The sequence below is a fragment of the Malaclemys terrapin genome, chromosome 10 (assembly GCF_027887155.1).
Source record: "Malaclemys terrapin pileata isolate rMalTer1 chromosome 10, rMalTer1.hap1, whole genome shotgun sequence".
Taxonomy (NCBI): Eukaryota; Metazoa; Chordata; order Testudines; family Emydidae; genus Malaclemys; species Malaclemys terrapin.
In genome coordinates this window covers 24,053,857-24,071,387 of record NC_071514.1, presented here as the reverse complement: position 1 = coordinate 24,071,387, position 17,531 = coordinate 24,053,857, and the positions used below count along the sequence as shown (strand labels likewise).

The following is a 17,531-nucleotide window of genomic DNA, read 5'->3' as shown; positions in this document are numbered from 1 at the left end:
AAATGCTGAAACTGCAAGTGCTAAATAAGCAAAGCCCTTTGTATAGCTTTTCCATGTATTCAATCAATATAAAATCTGTTTTAAAAAATAGTTATTGCTTCCTGCCAGAGAGGACAAAGCATCGTGGAGAAACAGAAATGATCTCTCTTTGGAACTATAATTTCATACTGAAAGCAGTTGGAGGCTATATATTCGGTAGATAGGCTTCAGTTGCAGCCACCATCCCAGTCCCAGCAATGGGAAGAAGCAAGAGGGAGGCTAGAAGTAACTGGCACTTTTTTTGTGCAGTCACACCTGACATTGTGCAGCGTTTTATTTTTACAAGCTTACAGTTGGGCAGGACTTGGTTTTTGAGAGGGGATGAATGCTCTGAACTCTGAACTCCCACAGACTGCAGTGAATGGCATGATCTGGCCCTATGTAATTCCTTGAACCTCAGTAAATGTTGGCTTGTAGATTTCCCCCATCCCCTACATTTCTGGTAACTGAGGTTCTTCAGTTTTTAGCAGAAAAATAAAATCTTGTCTTTATCATAAATGGTATTGATTACCACAGAAATACTGAACAGTGAATGATTCAGACATAAATGCTTTTTAAAATTTCGGTCATCTTACAGTCAAATTACAGAGCTGACATGACAGTTGACAGTGAGAGACTACTGTGGTATTTCAGAAATTATCACTTAGAGAAGGTATGGTTGAAGATACACTACAAGATAGAGATTTTGAAATCTGTATTAGGAAGAGGTATTGTTTAATAATACTTGTGTAAAATGAAGCATTGCAGCATAAATACATTATGTATATTTTAGTTCCACAGTCAATATGCCTTCAATCAACATATGTATAAAAAGACATGTTAGGTTCAGGATGTTTAACTCGTAGTTGATAAATGTAATAGATCTTCCTATTCAGCCTGTCCATTTAATAACACACTAATTATCATTTTGGTTATGTCATAAACACAAAAGTGTTTCCCTATTGAGTAAAGTACTTCAGCAAGCACTTAACTTTAAGCACATGTTTAAATGTTTTGCTGAATTGGGGCCTCCATTTGTTAGAATTATATCTAAGGGATATCTGAATGGTACTCAAATTACAAAGGAAAAACTGTAAAGATGTAAAAAGTTATAAGACAGTCAAAAGACAGAAGGCTTTATAAAAAACACTCTACCATGAAAGAGCTCGATCTGTATGTCATTACTGCAAAGATTTTTATATTCCCCTTGGATGCACAGTACCTGGTCCTTCAAGGTGCTGATCTTCCTCAACTTTAACTGATTTAACTCAGCCATTCACAGGATTGGGCCGAACATTTTGTAATAGAGATTTAATGAAATTCTGCACTTCACACTTAATTACCAAAATTGAATCTCACATATTTCCTCCAGCTTTTTTCCTTCTGAAGAATTTGAGGGGTTTGATTCTTCTCTCACTTAAACCAGTTATACACCATTGGCCAAATTCTGCTCTTCCATCAGAGTAAATTCAGAAGAACTCAACTGACATTAATGGACCTTAGACTTACACTTGCATAATTTATGGAGGAATTTGGTTCATTGGCTTCAGTTGCGTTGTTCAGGATTTAAACTGGTGACAGGAGAATCAGGCCCAAGTCGCTGACAACTTTGAGGCCACCTTCTTCTTTGCCTTGTACTTTGTGTAGTCATTCAGACATCTGCAATGTAAGTGCACAATAGATATAAAAGGCTGAAACCCTGTGAGTGGAGCATTCACATTTGATACTTTTGCACTCACTTTGCACAGGTATAAATAACTACACAAGTTTCAAGGCTGTGAAGAATCAAGCCCTTTATTTACAGGGTTATAGGGGAGGTGACCCATTGGTATATTTTGGATCAGGCTTGCTTGCAAGTCCATCATGTGATTCTACCACTTTACTTCCCTTATGTAAAGTGAATGTCAAGGCAGTTCTTGTCAAATCCCTTTTTCAGCACTAAACTCACAACAGAATGCATCTGCTAAAGCTAAAGAAAGTCCGTGCATGGAGAAAATGGGTGTGTGAGGAGTTGAAACAATATGGGAATCCCTACGAGCTAATGGAAGTGTATATTTTAAGTGGACCACAGTTCCTAGAATAAGTAGACTCCCAGTGGAAAAGATCTTTGACGAGAAGGTAGATAGGTAAAATAGCATTTGAATTGTTCTTTCCATGAAATTTTTATGTGGTGTGTCTGTCTTAAACCAGTTATAGTTAATAGCATATATTGATGTAGCTGGGGGCCAGGAGGGAGGAAGAATCATCCCCTTTATGCCTAGGCTGTGTACTCAGGCTTGTGCAGGGAGGAGAGAAGGAAGTCAGAAACTGCCCCCAGGCTGTAGAGCAACAACGGACTATGTGTCCATATCTCTTGCATCCTACCTCCATGAACAGAAGGATATGCATAGTTTGAATACACTGGACTCTACTTTGTCCTGACCCAAACATTGTCTGTTTGATGGCAAACAGCGAGCTTTGCCACATAATGTATGACCTACATTATTCATGGATATTAGTTCATCATTTCATGGGCTTCCTGAATTCTACTATTTCTGTATTCAGTGTATCTGTGCCAGATTAGTTGTGTGTAGGATCCTCCACACCCACAGAATAAAAGTCAGGACTTCCCCATAATGCTGCTAATACGAATACAGCTACGTGGATTCTCAGATATGTTTACACTTTGAATTAAGACTATGCAAAATGCATAGGCCAGTTTTGACTTATGGAGCAGAACACATGGCTGTGGAAAGTCTACTGGAAGATGGTAGCTCTACAAAGTGGCTACAGTCTCCCCATGACATTGTAACTCCTGCAATCTGTGAAGAGGATGATGGTAGTTGGCAGGGCGAGCATGGGTGGGCACCAGCCATTGTGAATTTAGCCCACCATAGTTTATTGAGTTTTACATATCACTTTTGCTTATTTTTTAGGAAGGGTTAGACAAATGGACATGGACATTAGTGGACAACCCAAAAACGTAAAGACCAAGATAAGGATATAAATATTTATTAGTTACTTTAAAAAAAGAAAGAAGGAAAAACAAACTCTAAGAGAACATTGCTATCTTTTCAAATCCAACAAACATTATTCTAGAAATTCAGTTATTATGCAGATTTTGTAAGTTCCACATCAGGACTGTATGGAGATAGGTCCCTTGTGTATTTATTAATTTCTTTTAATTCTGACTATTTAGTTATTAAAGCAATTCTTAACTTTTTAAGGGTGACCACTGTTCAGTCATGAGAGAAATACTAATAGTTTTTCCTGAAAAAATATTGTAATCTTATCTCAGTTTATGCCTTGAAAGAAAGTTACCTACCTTCTCAGTGCCTGGAGACTGGTGATGATAATACTTACCTCTCATTATAAAGCTTTGAGTTTCACATAGAATGTAGGGTTTGTGTGTGCATAATTACAGAAAATGTGCTCCTTTTATGTAAAACATAAACTGAAAGATAAGCCTAAGTATACAGTACTTCATTTATAATTGTAGGGGTTTGTTAAGAAAAAGATAAGCTCCCCCCAAAAGACAAATCCTGTTACTGCTAAATTTTAGACAGTATGTTTTACTCCTAAAATAATGGTTTTATCTGTCAGTTCTCAGAAAATTCATTCCGTACTCAGAGTGTGTACTATAATTTTGAGGAGGATATGTCAAATTTTTTATACATAGCAAAGACATTGAATTTTAAGTGAAAAATTCAACTCAACCTTAACTATGGAACTGCAGCTGGGGCCTCTGTAACTGTTACATGTTTGAATTACATTAATCTAAAAAAGTAGTTATAAGAGGAATATATAATTCTGCTAAACATTTTTTATTTTATTTTAAACACGATATACATGTCCTTATAAGGACATTTTAAACACTTATTCATTATTTTTTGGTTTTGGACTAGCTAATATGTTAATTGCAGTAGTAATCTATTGTGCTGCTGGCTTCTTTTTGAAATAGTACATCAACACTCCAAACAAAATAAAAAGGTACTCTGCTGCTTTTGAGTTTTTAACAAAAGCAAGTGGTGTTCAGAATGGTAATAATTAAATTCTACTTATAATCTTTCAGGTGTCAATTATGGAAGCCAACTAAGTTTCATCTATGTAAAATCATTGTGAAGAGAGTGAAATCTTAAGTGTTTTGTCTACCCATATTTCAGAGTAGCAGCCGTGTTAGTCTGTATTCGCAAAAAGAACAGGAGTACTTGTGGCACCTTAGAGACTAACAAATTTGTTAGTCTCTAAGGTGCCTCAAGTACTCCTGTTCTTTTTGTCTACACATAGTAACTTCACCATGGCACCTTTGTAAAGCATGCGAGATAAAATTCTAACTATATTTAGCAGAGCTGCTCAAATTCTTAATCATAAATCTTAATTCTTAATCACTGATGCCACGATTACAAAAATGCTGCTATTATAAATTTACCGACCCTGTAAATTTGCCGCCCTAGGCCTAGGCCTTGTTGGCCTAGGCGATAATACGCCGCTGGTTTCTAGTCTTTAAAGGATGAATGTCAATCTTAAAAATAAGAGGTGGGTTTCAAGAAGCCACTGAAGATTTAATTAAGGGAGTTCATGGGAAGAATGTGATACAGTTTGCTGTCCAAACATTGTATGATGCTTATGGTTTGTATTGTTTCATCTCTACTTCTTTCATCTTTTTTCGGACCAGCCGTTAAACACACAAAGAGAATTCCAAGATGGCCATGCAAACATTTCTACCACAAATATACATTTCTACAAAGTTTTTTCTTTGCTTTTCTGTGGATACTTGTGGAAGTGAATTCTGTATGCACGAATATTTATGAAAAATGAGGGCTGCAAGTGCAGTCTAAAGCAGTGGTTCTCAACCAGGGGTATATGTACCCCTGGGGGTACCCAGAAGTCCTCCAGGGGGTACATCACCTCATCTAGATATTTGCCTAGTTTTACAACAAGCTACATAAAAAGCCCTAGTGAAGTCAGTCAAACTAAAATTTCATATAGACAATGACTTATGTATACTGCTCTATATATTATACACTGAAATATAAGTACAATATTTATACTCCGATTTATTTATTTTATGGTAGAATATGGTAAAAATGAGAAAGTAAGCATTTTTACAGTAATAATGTGCTGTGACACTTCTGTATCTTTATGTCTGATTTTTGTAAGCAAGTTGTTTTTAAGTGAGGTGAAACTTCGGGGTATGCAAGACAAATCAGACTCTTGAAAGGAGTATAGTAGTCTGGAAAGCTTAAGAGCTTCTGTTCTAATGGAACTTTGATCAACGTTAGTGTGAAAATTATTGAAAAAGAATGTGTGATGTTTGTGCACCTCTAATGTTAGTGAGTTACATAATTCTGGCCATGAGTAAAATTTCAGCTCTTATTCGTTGTGAATTGTTCTTCTAATGTGGTAATATTTTCATTGTGTAACTTATGGACTTGCTCAGCCAATCCATCACCTATGTAACACAGTACCAAGGGGTGCTACTTACATTTAAAAATAATTACAGTGAATTAAAAAATAAAAGAATTACTAAACTGTACTCTGTAGTGCTGAGTGCCAAATATGTGTATGATGCTGAATAAACCTTAGTTATGGTTGTTTAATTTGCAGTTCCACTGAGAAGTAAGCCTTCATATTATATTATGTCATAAAATTAGTTCATTTTGACTTATTTATACAGCACAACTTGCAAGTGGTTGAGAGTGAGAAGGGTGAATGACTCTGTATTTGAATAGGCCCAGTACTATCCAACTGAACAGTTTGGACTGAAATGCTAAATTGACAATAACTGAGATTGATTTACAGTGAGCAGAGCAAAAATGAGAGAAAATGGAATATTATTATTATTGACACCTACTAGTTATAGGGAAGCACAGAAAATGTTGATCGTGAGGTTCAGAGACCTTCCAGGTTCTCTCCTTTGCTCTGCCATCAGCTCACTTTGTGATCTTTGGTAAGCGACTAAATCGCATGATGCCTTAGTTTCCTGATCTGTAATACTTACCTCTATTATGCGATGTTGTAGGACTTTTATGTAATGTTTGTAAAGTGCTTTCAGAACCTTAGATAAAAGAGTCTATAGAATGTAAGTTGTTAACCTCTCTTTCAATATCCTTCACCAGTTGCTTTTCCCACTTCTTGACTGTATGTTTAGTTTTATAGCCTGCCTTCCATTCTTTGTTATCTTCTGTTATCTGTGGTAGTTGGTCTATATTTTCTAAATGGTATCTTATGTCTAAGGTTTATATGTCCATCTTCTTTCAGTGGAATGAAATGCCTGAGGCAGAAAGCTAAGATAACTTGGTAGACATTATTCGGGTCAATGTCAATAAACTTTCACATTGCCAGTAAGCATTTCTTCTGACTTTATACTCAGTGGCATCACAGAATACAATGGCAGATTGACATTGTCAGTGTATTTTCTTTTGTTTGTTTGGTCGCTGAGCAGTAGGAGAAGGGGTATTGAGCACCAAGTAACTATCCAAAAATTACTAACAATGTATAGTCTAGAGGAACAAGGAATGATGTCTTAGGGCCGGTCTACACTACCACTTATGTCGATATAACTTACGTCACTCAGGGAGTGAAAAAGCCACCCCATGCCCCCGAGCGATGCAAGTTACAATGACCTAAGCACTGTCCACACTGGCGCTATGTTGGCGGGAGATGCTCTCCTGCCGACATAGCTTCCGCCTCTCACAGCGGTGGAGTAATTATGCCAATGGGAGAGCTCTCTCCCATCGGCATAGAGTGTCTTTACCAGATGTGACAGGTTTCAGAGTGGTAGCTGTGTTAGTCTGTATCAGCAAAAACAACGAGGAGTCCTTGTGGCACCTTAGAGACTAACAAATTTATTTGGGCATAAGCTTTCATGGGCTAAAACCCACTTAATTAGATGCATGGAATGAAAAGTACAGTAAACAGTATATATATTACAGCACATGAAAAGATGGGAGTTGCCTTACCAAGTGGGGGGTCAGTGCTAACGAGGCCAATTCAATTAAGGTGGAAGTGGCCTGTTCTCAACAGTTGACAAGAAGGGGAGAATATCAAGAGAGGAAAAATTACTTTTGTAGTGCTATCCAGGCCAATGCAATCAAGGAGGTTGTCGCCCATTTCCAACAGTTGACAAGAAGGTGTGAGTATCAGCAAAGGGAAAATTACTTTTTTTAGTCACCCATCCACTCCCAGTCTTTATTCAGGCCTAATTTGATGGTGTCCAGTTTGCAAATTAATTCCAGTTCTGCAGTTTCTCGTTGGAGTCTGTTTTTGAAGTTTTTTTGTTGAAGAATTGCCACTTTTAAGTCTGTTATTCAGTGTCCAGGGAGATTGAAGTGCTCTCCTACTGGTTTTTGAATGTTACAATTCTTGATGTCAGATTTGTGTCCATTTATTCTTTTGCGTAGAGACTGTCTGGTTAGGCCAATGTACATGGCAGACTGGCATTGCTGGCACATGATCTCATATATCACATTGGTAGATGTGCAGGTGAACAAGCCCCTGATGGCGTGGCTGATGTGGTTAGGTCCTATGATGGTGTCCCTTGAATAGATATGCGAACAGAGTTGGCAACGGGGTACAGAACCAGAAAGGTACCCAGAAGTCACCTACTACAGGACAGGCCCAACAAAAAAAGTAACTGAACGCCACTGAACATCACCTACAGCCCCCAACTAAAACCTCTCCAGCGCATCATCAAGGATCTACAACCCATCCTGAAGGACGATCCCTCACTGTCACAGACCTTGGGAGACAGGCCAATCCTCGCTTACAGACAATCCCCCAACCTGAAGCAAATACTCACCAGCAACTACACACCACACAACAAAAACACTAACCCAGGAACCAATCCCTGCAACAAATCCCGTTGCCAACTCTGTCTGCATATCTATGTGGAGAGCTTTCAACAGAGACTACACCTTAAGAATAAGTGCTTTCTGATTGGGCACATCTCTAGGTCAGATAAGCCCAAAGTATATTACTCCACAAATCAGTAGCGAGTCCTGTCTGAGGGCTTATGTATACAATACAACAATGCACAGCGGGGGGGTGGGGAGGGGAGGAGGGATTGTTGAGAGCTTTAACATGTTGCACTCTAACTGCCCAATGTAGACCCTGCTGTCACACTCTAAAAGGTACTGAGTGTGTGTTTGTGTAGTCCCATTTCAAACAAGACAACACTAACATGAACTTTTAGAGTGCACCAGCAGGCTCTACAGAGGACAGTTAGAGCACGACTCCTTAGAGCACTCTACAGTTTACACCCCCGTGGTGCACTTTGCTGCACCATGTAGACAAGCCCTCAGTGTATCATACATAACAGTTTATCTATGGCGAAAGGAATTTCATTTAAGGTTGGGGGATCCTGTTTGTCTTCTCAAGGATAACCTAAACAGTTTATTAATGGGCAAAGGTGAGTGATCTTAACTAAGTCCTGTGAAACCAAAGAAAGTTTTGTTTGTTTTTGTTTTGTTTTTTAAACTCAGTTACTTAAAGAATTCAAGGAGCAGTTTTGAGAGAGACAAATTAATGAATGTTAAATTCAAATTAAATCCCACTGTTCCTCTCTGCTTAGACATTGTTTAGACGATCTGATGTTTTAACAGGAGAAGTTGTTAGTACCTTATATTACAATAGCATTTCAGTATTCCATTAAAATTATTACAGGAGCAATTTAAGTCTAATCTCTTAGAAGATTAGTAGAATTTGCAAACTCCATCTCCCCAATGATGCTGAAGTCTTGGTGATGTCATGTCATAGAAGCAGTGCTGGACCGGAAGCCGGTTTCTTCTTGAGGCTATGTTGTGGCTTCTTTCTGCTTGGCTGTCTTGTTGCTGCTGTTCACTTGCTTGTACAAAGCTAGATGAACACGTGCTGAGTGTGTAAGAGCAAAAGAGGATGAAAGCGCATGAGGGTTTAGGAAGATAAGAGCACAAAAGTTCAGAGGAACTTATACTCTTTTCTTTCCATCATCTCACTGAAGGTGTTTAGGTACCTTTTTTAGGGGCTTGGCTGGATTCAAATGTCAGCTGCTGTCACATTTCATTGGCTCAGCACCTGCATAGGATGGGCTTGGCAGCATATTCAGATCATAAAAATGCAATTTGCTAATGCATATGCAGCATGGTTGGATATGTTCAATTTTATCGTTATATTGCTTTTATCTTTGAGGCAGGAAACTCTCAAAACATTTTTAAAGTAAGAGTTTTAATTCTATTTTAATCAGCTCATTTTCTGAGACATCCCTTTAGTTTCATACAGGTTTAATAGAAGTTGAAATTTTGTTTCAAATGAGTCCAAAACTCCAAACTTCTATATACAAGCCTTTCAGCTCTTAATAGTTTTTTTCCCCCAACATAAATGATTATTAGTCTTTAAATGTAAATGGTCATCAAAGAAGGCATTGTCTCATCTTAATCTCTGAAGAGACTCTTGTCTTCTTCAGTTTGGTAAGGAGTTGCTTAAGCATTGCCAGATAATTAATTCCCCAATTAATTTCTATATTCAAATGGCTTCTTATATTAATAGCCAGTTATAGTATCTTATTTGTACATAAAATGACTTACTATTCACGTAACAGTGGTATCAGGGAGTTATAATATAAAGCATTCATTTAGATCCAAAATATTTCCAAATATATATCTCAGAAGAAGGACAAAGGTTTTTCGCCTTTAATTGGAAACATGAGTTACGAATAACTTTTGTAAAACATTTCCCCCACATATGTGTAAACTTTAAAGTTTTAAGAATGAAGACTTTTGAGTATTTATAAAAGAAATCAGTTTCAATAAGGATCTTTTTAGAATGCCTTGTCTGGGTTTCAAACAAAGTTTTTTCTCTAACTAACATATACAAATTTCAAAACATAGTATAAGAGAAAATAATACAGAATGTTAAAGCAAAGTAGAAGTTATAAAACTGCATCCTAGAAGCTGTGTAAAAACTTGGAGGTCTCATGGGGGTGCCTGTCACTGGCTGACAGAAAGCAGAGTTTTCCTAGGAATTGACTGAATTAGCTTGAACATTTCCTATAATAAGCAACACAGAACATAAAAACGTGAGCTATCATATTCTCCAAGCATCATGCATGTGAAAATTCATTAAAGTCAAGGGCAAATTTTAATAGTCTAAAATGATAAGAATTATAGTAATTGTTAATAACCAGTTTTGCATCATTATTTAGATTAGTCCTTTACATGGTACTTTGAAAGATTTTGATAGTATAAAAAACACCGTCCACCTTGCAGAGAAGCAGAAAAAATGGGGTGCATAAGCCTCTTTACTGCAGAAAGGAGAAGCTCCCTCTCCCTCAAGCCCACAGAAATCCCTCCATAACAGTTCTGTGCAGCTGATGTGCCTCACGTCTGGAGGGGTTATGCTGAAGAAGGGGCAGCAGGACCCACTTTTTGTGTCAGCCTCCTCTTCTGAAACCACAGATTTTTCTGATCCAAAATCTAGCACATCAGATTATGCTGTTTGGAACTACAGTATTTCAGGCCACATGCTGTGTGAGCTACATTTAAAGAATCACAGGACTTTTGTACAACAGGGGGCATAAACACAGCATTGCTCCTGAGGAATTCATACTACCAGGAAAGTGGGGGTAGAAGGAAATATGTAAGGGTTTTGACTTAGGCAGATGTCCCCAGATCCACAAGATGGAGGCTGGAATTCCTGATGGACCATTAGGATCTGTCCATCGTTAAAATCACCGTCTCATCTGTGTGTACCCTACGATAGTTTTCCCTTACTGTGGCTCTTAGTCAATATGTACCTGTCCTCTCACTCTAGTGACCATACCCTACATTTCTTGGCTAATATCGGCACTGTCCACAAACTCTTCTGGCTGGAGACTGACTCATGTATCGAGTTGATATCCTAATACTGAAAATTCTTCCAGGTACCTTTTTGTCATGACTCAGTCCCTTGCCTTCCTATTTATATGCTCACCTAACCTATTTTTTTTGTGCACCGAGAGCCGACTTCTTCCCTCAAATGCATGCCCTGAATTCTGAGAACAGAATTTTTCCCCGTGGGAGTTGTGTGGGTAAATTTTTCTGTGATGCCACAACGAGGCAATTAATCTTGGACATTTTAAATCCCTTCTCTTGATTTCCTAGTGCATCATGTCTTCCCTAAGTCTTTCAGATTGTAAGCTGTTTGAGACAGGACTATCTTCTTTTCTCAGTCTGCTAGAGGTTGACCGAATGCCAATGGGTTCTAGTAAAAAAGGTTAAACACTTGATCTCAGTGAATTGCATGCAATGAATCTTGTAAAGAGTGAAGTGGTGGAAATAAAACTAGTTAGAGAAAAGATAGTTTGGAGCAATATTTTCCTAAATTTTTCAGCTGACATAGTGCTGTGGTTCAACATGCAAGGTTACTTCTGTCACACTTTTTAATGGGTCAGCTGAAAGTTGTAAGTAATTATAGCTGATCCCAAATCTGCAGTTCTGTCAGTTTTTTAAAAGAAGACTTACAATTTTTGTTGGCTATTCATTAACAGTAATTGTGGGTAAGAGATAGTTGTGCTGGGACAATAAAATCACATTAATAAGTGGCGCTAAAATGATGGTGTGTAGAACTCTCACCTTGAATACAATTTAAATTAGATGAACAAGCCTGGATAGCAAGGGCCACATCAGAGAGAGTGAATCTCAATCTTCTGACTAGGCTCAGTTGAAAAAAGTGCTTTTGGCTTTAGCTGCTACCCTGATTATCCATGAGGAGCCCAAGATCTTCAAATGTCATATTGCACTGCCTCAGATAGAGGTTCCAGTTATCAATCTTACCGTCTCTTCTATCTTTCCCTCAATACACCAACCTTGTTTCTGTCTTACCTGGAATGAGTTGCAGACAGCTAGGTCCCTGCCAAACTCTGCACTTTTTTTCCCACTGTACCAATTGGCTTATAAGTGATAGAAATAAGTGTCTCCTCAGCACATTGAATACATCGCAGCCCATGTCCTCTAAAGATCCTTTCTAGTAACCTCTGATACACATTAGACAGGAGGGGTGATGAATGAGACAGGGGTCCTGTGGGGGGGAAATAGTATATGTGCAGCAGGGTGCTGGTGCAAAAGCACCTAATTAGCCCCTGCCCAGTCAGCTCCAATCAGGGGAAACAGATTGGAGCTGATGGAAAAGGTCTGATCCTGGCCTGAAGATTGGCAACACCTGCTGGCCTGACAAGCCAAGGGCTATAAAGGCTGGGAGGGAGCCAGAAGGCTGGGGGCAGCCAGGGAGAAGTCAGTCAGGGAGAGAACTGGAGGCCTCCTAGCTGAAGGCTGACTGCCTTGTAAATAGATAGACACTGGTGGTGGGATAACTGTAGGTAAATAGACATTGGTGTTACACAACTGTCACGGAGTCCCCGGGCAATGCTCTGGAACTGCTCCCCCCAAAGCCAGTCAGGACTTTGGGGAGCCTCCTCTCCCTTGGAGCAGACTGTCTTCAGGGCAAGAAGCTCACACGGCTTCACCTCCTGGGTCTCTCCTGGGAGCATTCAGTATATGCCCCTCCGTGCGCTTCCCACAGCGAGTCCGCCCAGGTGGGATCCTGGGGAAGTCAGAGGGTCCTGCACCCCCACTTCGCAGTCAGACATGACTCTCAGCCAGCCAGTAAAACAGAGGTTTATTAGATGACAGGAACACAGTCTAAAACAGAGCTTGTAGGTACAGTAGATGAGGCCCCTCCGCCGGGTCCATTCTGGGGCCCAGCGAGGCAGACCCCCGTCTGTCCTCCCTTCCAGTCCCCAGCTAGCTTCAAACTCCCGTCTAGCCCCTCCTTCTCTGGGCTTTGTCTCTTTCCCAGGCCAGGAGGTCACCTGATCCCTTTGTCTCCAACACCTTCAGTCGGCACCTTTGCAGAGGAGGGGCCCAGGCCATCAGTTGCTAGGAGACAGAGTGTCGGGCATTTATGTACACTGGCCCTTTGCTCTGCAGCAACCATACACCCTTATCCCACCACCTAGATACTTAAGAACTGCATAGGGGAAACTGAGGAAAACATTAAGAACAGTCCCACTTTGATACAACAACCCTGAAGCCTCTCTGAGCCTTATTGCGGCAGCAAGCGGGCCCCAAGAAGAGGGGTGGGTCATGGACCCTGTTACAATATGGTTATGTAATTAAAGACTGTATCCTAGTGCCTACATGCATGATGGAGGAGAACTGTGGTTGTCCACTTGATTTTGCAACCTTAATGTTCTTTTAACATAGGTTAGGGTTTGGGGGATTTTAATGGAATTTCCTACATATATATATTTTTTAAAGCACACTGAAAAACCAGAATTTCTATAACATGGACCTCCACATGAGTCATCAGCAGAGTTAGACCTATAGACAAACCACACAGACCTCTGCCACCTATTACTTCTACCAGTCATCCTGTTATCTTCTCATCATTGTAGCTTGTCATTCCAAAACTGCAGCCAAGACCGGGTGTTGTCACTTATCTCAAATAGTTATCTGGAGGTACAGGATGTTGACAGGGAGCACAGCATCAGGCAGTGTGGAAGTGTTTGTCCTAGAACTCCACTTTCAAAGTCATTTATCAGCTTCTATTTGGTCATATTGTTACCAGTCTTTCCATCCCAGCTTGATTTAGAGTACATGATTGTTTTTGTTCATTGTCAGTGCCTGGGGGAGTTTTCCGAAGGAACCAGGTTCTCCAAGATCATTAGCATTTCCCACCATTTTGTTACTCAGCCTTCTACGGTGGTATTGTGGAGCAAAGGATTTCCAGACTCAAAACTCTTTCTGGACTTCCACCTCTTGGGTGGTGGAATGTATCCATGAAGTGGTTGTCTTAGAGCATGCATGTGTTTTTATCTCTCCTTTTTACTGAAGGGGCTTTCCCTACACAAGCGGCGTCCCAAGTTTGGGAAACACTGACTGTAATAATAAACTGTAAATTGGAATCATAAACTGACCAGGCTCTGGGGCGGCTTCTGTCTCCACCGGGCTTGCTGCAGGCTCAGTGCCAGACTGTTCCTCAGGGGGAACAAACAGCTCTTCCGAGTAGGGACGTAGAATTTGCTCTTGATCTTGATCGATAGCCTGTTCTTGGGCTGGCTTCATGAACGGAGTCACTTCATGCACCTCACTTGGAGCCTTCTTCTGGCTCCCATCAGTCCCCACAGTGGCTTCAGCAGCTAGCAGGGCACCATCCTGGCTGATCAGGTCGTCAAGAAGTTGGTTCTGTGCTGGGCACAGTGCCCAGCACCTAGTCAAACTCATAAAATGGGCATGTCATTGACAAGTTGCCCACGGTGCAGTTTTTGTCCCTGGCCTTCCGGTACTCACTCTTCAGCCTCTTAATATACTCCCTGCACTGATCACCTATCTGGACAATCTGAAAAGCTGCCAGCTTTTTAGCTCTCTGGTGGTATGCATTGTCATTCCTAGTGCTTTTGCTGAAGTCCACAGTTTTACTGGCCTTGCACCAGAGTTTCACCAAAATTTGGCTGGGCTCCCGTGACCATGAAGCAGCATGCTTTGCAAAAGGCTTGCTCTGTTTGGTCTCCATTGCAAATCCAGAAGGCTCTCTGATGGTGGGCTTTCAGCTTGGTGATCAGAAGAGAATGGGTGAACACTGACCTGAGCTGCTGCCTTATGTCTAGGGTGTGTGTGTGTGTGTGTGTGTGTGTGTGTCTGTGTGTGTGGCTTCTGTTTTTAAGGGAGATTGTTTGGATAGAGAGGACTAAGGAAATTGCCCCATGGAATTGTGGGATACTTCTGGCAGACTCCCAGGATATGACTCAAGCAGGGCTGCATCTACACTGCAAAGCAATAGGTCTCGGACCCTGGGTCCCAGCTTGACCCATGCTCGGACCCTGTGTCCAAGCCCTGGGTTAGCGCAGGGGGTTAGGCTTGAGCCCAAGCTTAAGCACGCGCTTGCTTTGCAATGTAGACATACCCTCACAAACCTGTACTGAGATGTGTGTCATGATATTTTCAGAGGCTTATACCTTGGCCAGATTTGAGTGGATTTTCACATGGATGGCAAAACACACATCCTTGACAAATTTTTAGTCCCTGCTCCAAAGCCGGGAGGTGCTAGAGCTTCTCAGTGAAAATGATTGTAAGACTTTTTCTGCATGGGAAAAAATATACTTTTTCCTAAGTGTGTTCTTGGAAACAGCTGAAATGTTTTTGTTGAAATGTTCCAAAAAAAAATTCGGCCTGAGGCAGCAGAGAAAATTTCAGCCCAAACTGTAAAAGTTTGGTAGAGTTATAACCAAGTGAATACAGGATCTTACACGGAAAGGGTTAGGCACCCTTAAATATAGGTGTCACTAACAACGTTTCCTATAATTGTCTATGGTTCCTACTCCCCTTTCCCTTGCTTCTCTCTACTTACCTGTCTAGTAAGTTACTCAGAGCAGGCATTTATTTTTGTGCTTACCATTTGGAAAGTGCCTAGTACATAGTCACGCTGCTGGGAATACATAATTAATAAGTGTAGTTTAGTTGAAATCAGTGGAGCTAAATGAGGAATGAATTTGGCCTATTCCATATGCAACTCTAAGCTTAGAACTAGGTAAAGTTTTATGTAACTGTGGATTTGATTTTGACATTTAATACATAACTTTTTTATTTCAGCAAACTGGTACCAGCCATGTCCAACAGCCTTTTACTATCTTGCCAGTAAAGACAAAACGGAACAACATAAGCTTTCATGTTCTCTTATTTGATCTGGAAAAACTTGTAGAACTTTTACTGTCATCTCAACTCAGTGGACTGAAATCATCAAATTCATTCCACAGTTATGACATTTTAAAAAGAGCCAAAAGCACAGCAGAAAAAAGGACGCTAATGTTAAAAAGAAATAAAACTGCTGGCTCTCTCTTCCCAATGGATGGGCAAGTAAAAAATGCTTGTGAAAAAAAGGTCCATAGGGATAATAGCGCAGCAAGGTCTTTGGAAGAAAGTGGTGGCATCAAAAGACATAAAAAAATGAAGAGTTCAAAAAAGATTAGACTGCAGCCACCTGGAAAAATCGATGCTAACATCACCACAGACACAGCTAAACTGCTTCTGTCATGTCTCTTACCATGGGGTGTGGATAAAGAATTAGACAATCACTGTGTTAGATATTTAGATATCTTCAGACTTCAGTGTCCAGTTTCTTTTGGACTAGTATCAAATGGAAATCACATATCACTAATGCTGCCAGGATGGAATTGTAATCACTGTGATGTGGTGGAAGAACACATGCCAATTAACTTGTTTTCAAGAAAAGTACTAGATTTGTCAAACAAGTACATCACTGCAGACCAAGGACAAATTGGAAAGAAATATGGACTAGACCATAATGCTGATGGCACACAAGGATCACAAATTGTATTCTACTTATTGAGCAGAGTATCTTTAGTCAACAGGATAGTTACTTTGCCTTTGGAATTCACCAGCAGAATTGACAGGTAAGAACTTTTTCTAATCAGTTATTTTCCTTAATAAAGGGAAAGATATGAAAAAAAAATTAGGCTTTTGTATTCTTAAATATAGACAGTTATACAATGGAGCTCACAACAAACTTGTTAAGGCTTATTTCCATGGACATTCATTGAAGCAGGGAGAGAGTTTGGTGGAACTAGGTGTTCTCTCAGAATATGAGAGGAATAAGTATTATCTTTCTGTTTAACAGAAGAGCAACCACAGGCACACAGATTTTGTCAAGGTCTGAGTCAGAGTTGGGAATACAACTAGGATCACCCAGCTCCAATTCCCATGCCTTTACCTCAAGATCCATCTTTCTCCCCAGTACTGAAAGTGAAACTACTGGGTCCCTTCAAAATAAAAGCACAGCCATATAGGGCAGACTTCTTTGCTGTTCTAACTTCCATTCCCCATAGCTGACATGACTCCTTCGCCACACAAGGCATTGGCTTGGTGGCCAAAGCAAATTAAACATCAGAAACAGAAACAGCCTTGCTTAGTTCCCCTACCTAATGCAAAGAGACGAAAACCCAATAGTAAAGGCAGCTGCTGGGAGCTGATGCTGAATGCATCATCTGCCCCTATGTTTTGAGAACCTGTCCCAAATTCCATTTAGATTACTCAAAACAAATTTACTTAGTTGGATGCTTTTTCAGCATCAAGGGAAAAATAACGTGTTCAACATTCTTTGACCACGCCAAGTGGAGCACGCTAATCAGGCAAAAGATATCATCCATACACTGTTATTATTCAGCAAACCTAGACCGGTCTCAGTTGAGTACTTTAGGGACAATTGACTGCAGTGTTTCTGTTGCCATGTGGTTTTCCATTAATTTAGATGGAGTATAAAGAGTCAAAGGTATTAGCATGACCCAGTCACTGTCCAACATTAGACAATGTTACCAGAGTTCGGGATTTGGGGTACAGAGACTTCAGTTTGCTTAGTTCCGTGGCAAACACACAAGAAACGCATGCCACAAGTTGGAGATTTGTTGGTTAGAATACACAAGAGAAAAGGAGGTAAAGCAAATTATAAGATACTTTACAGTTGAAATTGAATGTTCATATTTAAAAAAATTAACCAAAGCCTATCAA

General features: G+C 40.0%; 1 protein-coding gene across 2 annotated transcripts in view; it reads left to right on the top strand.

Moving 5' to 3' along the window:
• The window catches only part of WDR72 (WD repeat domain 72), a 214,804-nt gene that overhangs the window by 109,296 nt on the left and 87,977 nt on the right, over positions 1-17,531 (top strand). For both annotated transcript variants that reach the window (XM_054042143.1, XM_054042142.1), the window contains one exon: positions 15,600-16,420. In XM_054042143.1, the coding sequence (XP_053898118.1) occupies positions 15,600-16,420 (821 nt within the window). The remainder of the gene's footprint in view (positions 1-15,599; positions 16,421-17,531) is intronic.